Source organism: Sinocyclocheilus anshuiensis, unplaced genomic scaffold (assembly GCF_001515605.1).
Source record: "Sinocyclocheilus anshuiensis isolate Anshui unplaced genomic scaffold, SAMN03320099.WGS_v1.1 scaffold127, whole genome shotgun sequence".
NCBI lineage: Eukaryota > Metazoa > Chordata > Actinopteri > Cypriniformes > Cyprinidae > Sinocyclocheilus > Sinocyclocheilus anshuiensis.
In genome coordinates this window covers 585,619-594,642 of record NW_015552528.1, presented here as the reverse complement: position 1 = coordinate 594,642, position 9,024 = coordinate 585,619, and the positions used below count along the sequence as shown (strand labels likewise).

The window sequence follows — 9,024 nt, the reverse complement described above, 5'->3', positions numbered from 1 at the left end:
TCTCACACACACACACACTCTCTCTCTCACACACACACACACACACACACACACACTCTCTCTCACACTCACACACACTCTCTCACACACACACTCTCTCTCTCTCACTCACTCACACGCACACACTCTCACGCACTCACACACACGCACACACTCTCATGCTCTCATACACACGCAAACACACTCTCACACACTGAACCAGCTCTTGTTGTGCTGTTAATAACCGGTTTGTGTTTTTGGGATTGTAGGAGGAACTGTCGATTAAAATCTCTGGGCTCCTCCACAGCTTTCGGACGCTCGACAGCCGTAAGTTCATGTGTACTGCTCTAGAACAAGAACATGGACATCCTGAGCGCTGCTTGCTTATCATGTAAAACTTTTCAAAGAAGTGCCTGAAAGTGACCTAGAGAAAACCTTTTGGCTTTCTGGTAGTAATGAACAGGAGAGTTTGGGAACACTTGACTTGAAGCCTTTGTGTATAGTGCGATATAAAGTTTATTATGTGCATCATAATACATTATACCTCTTCATAAATAACCGTAACCAAAGTTATGTGCTGTATTATTTGCGGATTCCTTGTTACATCTGACACTGGGTGTGTGAAGTGTTTTAATGCATTATACTTTCTAAGGGTGTAACATTGAATAAACAATTATTATAACTACAATTATTCATGAGTTCATACAATGCATTATAAAGTGCATTACAAGGCATGATTGATGCATTAATGCAATCGTAAATAACTGTAACCAAAGATAAAATGCATCATAATTTTTCTTGTCACATGTGAGATTGTGTCATTTGTCAGTGCTGCTTCATCGCAGACACGTGAACGGCAGAAGACATGTGTGAGTTGTGTGGCATTCAGTGGGTTGTAGCTGTTTTGGTTTTGTTTTATAAAGTTATGGTGTGAGAAACAGCAGCTAAGGATCAATCAAACTGAATCGCAAACTGTTTCCGACCTTGTCCTGCGGACCCTCGTGATTCATGAAGTGAAGGAGCGTCTCTGGGTCAAGCCACATGAGGCCGGACTCTTAGTCAGATCAGATCACCTTTATTTTTATAGCACTTTTGTACAATAGAGACTGTTCTGCAGTGAAGTAACCGACTCTATGCAGATTTATCACTTTCTTTCTTCCTGAATGAATCAGCTGTTTGAGTGAATGTGAATCTGAAGGACTGAATGATTCACCCGACTGATCTTATGCCGGAAGAATTAGGTTTTGATTTGCTCATGAGAGTGTGTTGTTCCTCCTGCAGCTGGTGAGTGAGTTTCTGCAGATCTTAACGGCTCAGCTCCTGCAGAGCTCCAGCGCGGCTCCGGCTGGGCTCGTCCTTCACGTTCTCGACCTCTATTTGACTGAACTGGCTCTCATCGGCTCAGCTGAGGTAACGACGCACCTTTTTATTTGCTCTCTTATAACAGTGGGCCTTTGGTGAGCTTAAAATGTGAATTTCATCACGACAGTGGCGTCAACAATCATTGATGCATCACAAGTGATTTGAATGATTTTTGTTGCTATTCTTAAACTAATGCAATGCTTTTACTTGAGTGAATCCAGTCAATATTCAGTTTGTAAGACATGAGGTGTAAATATACATTCATGGGTGTTTTTGAATGCAGTTGAGAAGATAGTTGAATTCAGACTTGTACATGCTTAATTTTTTTCTGTTGATCAGATTATTTTGAGTCTACACCGTGTTGAGATTTCGTTCAGATGGTGCTCAAATCTGACAGACAGGTGTTTACATGAAGGCTTTTCCCATTATAAACCGATTATTTGGCTGCGTGTAAACAGCTGTTGAAGCTCTTTGTGATTGTGTTAGTTTTGTGTTTTGTGTTGAGTCTGAGTGCAAAATTAACTTAAGAGATATATCCATTTAAAAAAGCTTTAAGAATTCAAATATATCCTTTAAGCTCCAAACAGCTTAATGCGAAATCATTAGCATCTAGTATATTCAAATTAGTTTTCACATCTTTAATTTAATATATCCATTTATAATTGTAATAAATGTCCTCTTCATTTCACCAAGTCAGAAGAAGCTGTGTAAAAATCACCATGACCTGCTTTCAGATGGAGCGGCATTTACTACACAGAGCCGTAGTTCACTGAAAATTAGGCAATATCGCATTCATAATCACAGATGAATCGCATTCAATTATGAACGCGATATCACCTAGCTTGTCAGTGAACTACGGCTCTGTGTAATGAATGCCGCTCCATCTGAAAGCAGGTGATGGAGAATTACTACTAATCACAGAACCGGCTTTACTGACGAAATGCGCATGACAATCACATGCGATTAATTGCACAGCCCTACTGTGTATGATGAACATATGATTTAATGTAGGCGTTTATTCACCTATAAGCATGGATCAGCACATACATTGAGCTTAATAAATATGAGATAAATGGAAGCTTAATAACTCGCAAGAAAGCATGAGGTTTGTTCACATCTGAGCTTCCCAGTGCATTCGATCAGAAATGTGGGCTGCTCCATCACTCTGAATCACTTTGTCAGCTTTAAACTCAAGAAATGGAGATCTCTGCTTTCTGATGATATAAATGTTTCTGCTCCAGTTCATTGAAGAAAAATCACTGAAATGCTGCCTGTCTGCTATAAGAATTTATGTATGATTAGTTCAATACATTAAATAATTAACACATCACTAAATAAAAATATAATGAATATGTAATATAGTGCATAAATCAAAATGCTTCTTTCTAGAGTTATTTTTGCATTGAGTTGAATGTAACGTGACAGGCTGGTTAAAAAATATTGATTTCTCGATTTAAATCGATTCTCATTTTTACGAAATTATATCGATTCTTAAATCCCACTAATAGATTAGTCTCGCCTGTCAGATAATGAACGGAACATTGTAGCTCCTCCCATCCAATAAATCGCAATAAGCTTTGTGACTTGTTACTTTTGATATGAAACACAGTCTCAGCTTTCAAATTCTGTCCACTTTATTACAATATTCAGATATTAAATGCCGCTTTGGCGCTGTATAATGTGGAGTGACAGATCGATGTGAACTGATCATCTCCTCTGCTTTAATAGCAGTTACAGCACGAAATAAACATGAATGAACATCCGAAGGTGTTAAAAGAAAGACTACAGCTTACCGAAATCTGTCTCCTGTCTCATGTAATGGCAAAAAGACGTCAATATAACAGCTTGTAAACAATGTGTCACGTAACGTCACATTTACCTCCGAAAAACACATTCAGTGACCATAATCTCATTAGTCAGCTAGAAAAGTGAACTATATACAGAGGAGCATTTTAGTAAATATATGTATCATATAACTATATGTATCATTATAACTTTTACTGTTCTTCAATATTTAATTTATGTTTGAATAAATCCAACATTTAAATCAAATTTAAATATTTATATTTTAAAAAACGAATTGGAGTATAAATATACTTATGTAATTGTAAAGTTAGCTTTGTTATTATAAAAACATTTTGTGTAATTTAGGCTAAGTGTTTGTACACAAATCAGTTCATTTTAATCCCCAATATCATAATGTAGTACCAGCTGAGAGACTTTTTTTCCTTGAGACTGTGGACTGTACCTGAAATATATCCAAAATAATCCATATTGTATCAAATCGAATCTCAAGCTTGTGAATAGAAATCGAATCGAATCGTGAAATGTGTGTCATTATTGATCACAGGCTGTTTTATTGACATTTTTCTGCGGCTGAAACACGGATGGATGGATTGCATGATTCCTGATTGATTTCAGCGAGTTGCTCTGTTTCTTCTGCTCTTCATTCATGTTTATTTGCTGCTGTAACTAGTAGTAAAGAGGAAGCGTTGATGGCAGAAACAGAGCTCTGTCACAGCAGACTAGAGATAGCCGAAACAGATTTGTCTAATCATCGTAGTTCTAGTCCTGCTTCTCATTATTGTGATTCACAGATTTATCTCATTAACTCCAGTGTAGTGCAGAGCTTGAAATACTTTCTGTTGCTCTCATGTTTGTGAATGTGGCTGATCTCACGTTTCTCTCTTCCAGCTGACAGCAGAGCAGAACCAGACCTTTATTGAGCCTTTCTTCAAGACTGTGGCCAAAATCAAAGAGTATGACATTCACACTAAACTGAACAACTGCCTTACTAACTATACTGAAGCAGTAATTAAGATTAAGTTAATTCTGAGAATATCTATATCAGGTCCTGTGTTTTTCCTGTCTGCTCTTCAGTCGGGTCCTGCTGAAGGCCATCGGCAGCAACATCTTTAACACCATCGTTGATCAAGTTCCTTACGCCATCGAGGATCTGCAGAGAGAGATCCGTCAGAACGCAGAACTGGACTCTAGTGAAGAAGCTGAAGACGAAATCCCTCTCAAAACACTCACACCAAACTCACGGTACACGCCACAATACGAGTATAAATAAATAAATGATAGCGGCATTCATTATGAACAGCATTATTATAAGCAGAGCCTAACTGAATGTGAAATCAAACTGAATTGTCGGCGTGTGTGAAATGTGCCGTACTGATAAACCTCACCTTCATTAACAAGAGCGCAAACTGTGGTGAGAAATACTGAAACACACAGACCAGTGATGACTGACTGATTTTTGAACAACTGACTGATATTTATTGTCATTTACCAAATTCAAAAAACATGAGAATGAAAAATACATCTGTTCTACAGCGCTTTTCTACTTTCTACCATATTAAAGCACGCAAATATAGGGATTAAAAGTGAAGGAGGAAAATAAATGATTCACATGTGTAAATCAGTGCTATCAGTCGATTAAAAAACATTAACTAATCGCATATTTTTCTCGAATTAATCGTGATTAATCACATATTGATATATTTATATTGTTATAATTTCACATTGAATCTCCAAATTAATGTAGAAACAACATCAAGATGGTGTACTTTATGTTTAATAGCATCTTTTTACTTAGTAGCCCATTATTAATGAAGATCAGTATCACTGATACCACACTTCTGCTGATGTCTCTATTAAATGCATTTTCCCCTCAACTTTAGCCATTATACGCATTCAACATTACATTATAGATTAAATAATTTTTAACATTTAATAGGCTTTGAAAAATATAACAACTTTTAATTGAAGTGAACTTAAAACACTCTTCACATACACTACATACAACATAATTTCGCCGGATTCAGCAGCAGATCACACTATAAATAAACGCATAATCGCTTACTTTGTCCTCCGTGTTTATTTCCGCGCGCTGCGCAAGTGTTGCCAAATCCACAGTTTCCCCGTGAAATTAGGCTACTTTTCCTCTGTTGCCGCGGGATGTTTTTCAGCTTCGTGGGTCGACGCGACCCCACTAACGCAATGTTTACCTCCCTGAACATGGTTGTGCTAGTTTTGGACTAGTTTTGAGAAGCAATTGGGCGGATTTTGTTGTGTAAACCTGGAAACCCTTTTCGTATCGTTCTTTTGAGCATGCGGGTCAGTTCAGAACCATGATCTGTTCACACTGGAAATCTGATATTGGCCACATTTAAAACAACAATGTGAACAGCTACACAAAAAAATCGGATCTGAGAAAAAATCGGAATTGAGCACTAAGGCTCGCAGTGTGAACGTTTGTGTGTGTCGATGCCTGTGTTCAGAGAGCTGCTTCACCAGAACCGAATTCACTTCTCTTTTGTGTCTTATCGCGCTTGATAGCATGTGCATATAGTCTACTGTAACACTAGCTAAAAGATGCCAGGAAAAAAACCAATGATGCATGAATTATTTTTAACGTGCTAAACTGAAAATAAATTAATCGCACAATTGGCACGTTAATTTTGACAGTCCTAGTATAAATGTGTTTGGCATAGTGTACTACAGACAGTTTACAATGAGCTGTGTAACTGAAGTCTGAATGCAGAGAACAGAAAAAGCCTCTAGAACGTTTGTCCCATTGACCTCTCCAGTTCTGTGCGATATGCGTCTGAATTTCAGCTTGTTTACGCTGTAGATGTTGCGTAGATCTTTCTTAAGGGTGGCTTGTTTAGCTTTGAGTTTTAACACTTTGCACATGGACTTATTTGAAACCAGTTGTGTGGGTATGGAAGAAAAGAGAAGCACAAAATTATTTGAATTAATTCTTAATGAATGAAATGTTTTGTTTTGTTGGTTTGTCAGATTGTGAGCAGGACTGTGATGAAGATGAGCAGTTGTTTTCAGACGACACGTGGACCTGTTCTTCAGGTGTGTTTAATACACAACTTTCTTTTTTGATGCTCAAATGTTTTTTAAATGCAATATTCTTGTAAATTTATATATTCTTATAAATACAGTATGATGCATTAAAGAACAGGCATCATCAGAGATTCTGGCTCTGAACTGAGCCGTCTGTGTTTGGTGATGCCGTGTTTAGAGAGACAGAGACAAACGCTATCTGCTTGTTTCTCTATGTGTGTGTGCAGAATAATGATTATATATTTAATGATATTTTTCTTGTTCAGTTCGACTATGGTGCAATAGCTGACCGGCTTTTTGCATTGGCCAGTCACTCGAATATACAGAGCTTCAACAGATCCAAGATTTACACGTTTGTGAAAATGTAAGTTTTGTTTGAATAGAGACTCGTGAAGATAATTAAAAGTGCTCAGATTTAATTGTATGGTTTTTTTTCTGTGTTGGATGCAGTTTCCGAGACCTGAGTGAAGGTGAGCTCTCTTACTAGCGACCGCTTTTAATAAAACGCTTCCTGTTTCTGTCACCTACGGTTGATTTCTGTGCCATCGTTAGGTGTGTTCCCTCAGGATGAAGTGGAGGATGTGTCCTCTGATGAAGATGATGACAGCAGAAGGAGAAGAAAGAGAAAGAAACAAAAGAAGAAAGACGAGGAGTCGCTGAAGAAATCCAAAGGTTTGTTTAGAATAACAAGGAATCAATTGGAGTTAAAATGATTGAAAGAATTGTGCAGTTTGCATTGATTATATTATATTATTAGTGTTATTTTTTTTAGTGGGTAGATGTTGAAAAAGCTACTGTTAAAATTTGAACAAATATGAACAGTACTAGGAATATTAATGATGGCTACAGTTTCATTCCAGTAGCTTTGCTTAATTATCATTACAGTTTCTTAACGGTCAATTCTCCTCAAGAATAATAAAACAGTGGGTATGAATGTGTTTTATAGTTGTGAATTATATAATGAATATATCATCACCAGTGTTGGGAAAAGTTACTTTTAAAAGTAATGCATTACAATATTGCGTTACTCCATTAAAAAAAGTAACGAATTATGTTACTTAGTTACTTTTTATGGAAAGTAATGTGTTACGTTACTTTTGCGTTACTTTTAAAATCTGGACAGGGCTTGCTTGTTTGTTTTTAAAATAAAAAAGTGATATTTTTGGCAAATATAAAAGCCTTTTCATATTTAAACCGTCTTTTTGCATTTTAATATTCACAGACACTAGTTCATATCGCGATTCGAATTAAGTGGCAGACCTACTTTTGATTTATTCGTCCAAAATTGACGAATTCCGTGGCATTCCGCGCTATAGAGTAAATTATGTTTTTTTGAATGGACTCCACGATTCCGTCCGCGTTTTCGCAGAAACCATATGGCCCTAGAAATGTAACCACACTTCAGAACATTTCGGCTTGCCCTGTGTGTTGTTTGAACGAGTTGCAGGGGTGACATCACGTCACAGGGTCTCTCTTTCTCTCTCTGTAGCATATGCTATGCGCCCAGATGCGTTCTCAGGTACCGAAATTTGGCACCGATTGATTTAACGTGAATCGGTACTCTGTAGTACCAACGCAATTCGGTCTGTACCCTTAAAAGTACCGAGTTCGGTACCCAACCCTACTTGTAATGCATTACCCCCAACACTGATCGTCACTGCAAAATAAAGTCTATCGTTAGAGATTTTGCTATATCGTGTTTTCCACAGCTCCTCTCAGACAGCATGCGATCGCTAAAACAGATCTCTTTCGTGCTTGATACGCAAGCATACAATTATGTCAGAATGCCCATCGTGTGCAGTATTCACGTAAACACAGTCGGTTATGTGTTAAATAAACGGAAACAGTCGGGTGTGTTTCAGTATATTGGATCCGTGCAGTCCCTCTTAAAGGGACAGCAGCCTAATTTACCTGCTGCTGTCTGTCATTAATGTGAATCACTCACTGCACTCGACTGAATCACTTCTGTATCTTTAATAAGAATCAGTTCATGTTTGATTGATACAGTGAAGATTGCAGTGTTTTATTTATACACTTCATTCAATTTCTGTAATATTTCTTACTACATGTCAAAGAAACCTAGCCTAGTGTAGCTGAATAAAGTTTATTTGAAGTGAAAGTACTAGTTAAAGTTTAATATTTAATTGTTATATTGTATTTATAATTGGCTTCTTTTTCTTATTTTTAATTACAAAAATAAAAATAGCTATATCGAGATATATATTGTTATCGTGAAATAAAATTTTGGTCATATCGCCCACCCCTAACTGCTGTTTGTAATTAAACGAATGAAGGTGTAACACACATTGGAGTTTGGACTGCTAAAGCATCCCCAGGTGAAAAAGACGTAGTATTAAATGTATTAAAAATATACTTGAAATTCAAGTAGTATGTTTATAATACATTTGTATTCCCAACATGCTTATTTGAAGTGTAATAAAAATATATTGAATTGCATTTTAATATATTTCTAAAAAGTATACTAGAAGTACTTTCGTATTAAATATATGCTTAGTTATACTTCTAAGAAATATGCTAAACAGAAGCATACTTTTAATGTATTTATAAAAAGTATACTAGAAATACTTTGGTAATAAGTATATGCTTAGTTACGGTTTTAAGGAATATGCTAAACACAAGCATACTATTAGTATATTTCTAAAAAGTATAGTAGAAATACTGTTAATAAATATATTTTTATTTACACTTTTAAGGGATATACTAAACACAAGCATACTTTTAGTGACTTTTTAGTGTATTTACAGAAAACATACTTATGTTACCCTTACTTAAAGTATATTTTATGTCTACTTTGTGTAA

At 36.4% G+C, this 9,024-nt stretch overlaps 1 protein-coding gene and 1 long non-coding RNA gene across 2 annotated transcripts in view; both read left to right on the top strand.

Moving 5' to 3' along the window:
- LOC107663578 (ribosomal RNA processing protein 1 homolog A-like) overlaps positions 1 to 4,417 on the top strand; it is a 4,793-nt gene extending 376 nt beyond the window's left edge. Inside the window, exons 2-5 of the mRNA XM_016453812.1 lie at positions 203 to 306; positions 1,261 to 1,389; positions 4,036 to 4,100; positions 4,222 to 4,417. Of these exons, the coding sequence (XP_016309298.1) occupies positions 203 to 306; positions 1,261 to 1,389; positions 4,036 to 4,100; positions 4,222 to 4,417 (494 nt within the window). The remainder of the gene's footprint in view (positions 1 to 202; positions 307 to 1,260; positions 1,390 to 4,035; positions 4,101 to 4,221) is intronic.
- Positions 4,418 to 6,178: 1,761 nt separating this feature from the next.
- LOC107663589 (uncharacterized) overlaps positions 6,179 to 9,024 on the top strand; it is a 15,582-nt gene continuing 12,736 nt past the window's right edge. The window contains exons 1-4 of the long non-coding RNA XR_001631358.1: positions 6,179 to 6,213; positions 6,471 to 6,568; positions 6,655 to 6,674; positions 6,757 to 6,876. This is a non-coding gene — a long non-coding RNA (uncharacterized LOC107663589). The remainder of the gene's footprint in view (positions 6,214 to 6,470; positions 6,569 to 6,654; positions 6,675 to 6,756; positions 6,877 to 9,024) is intronic.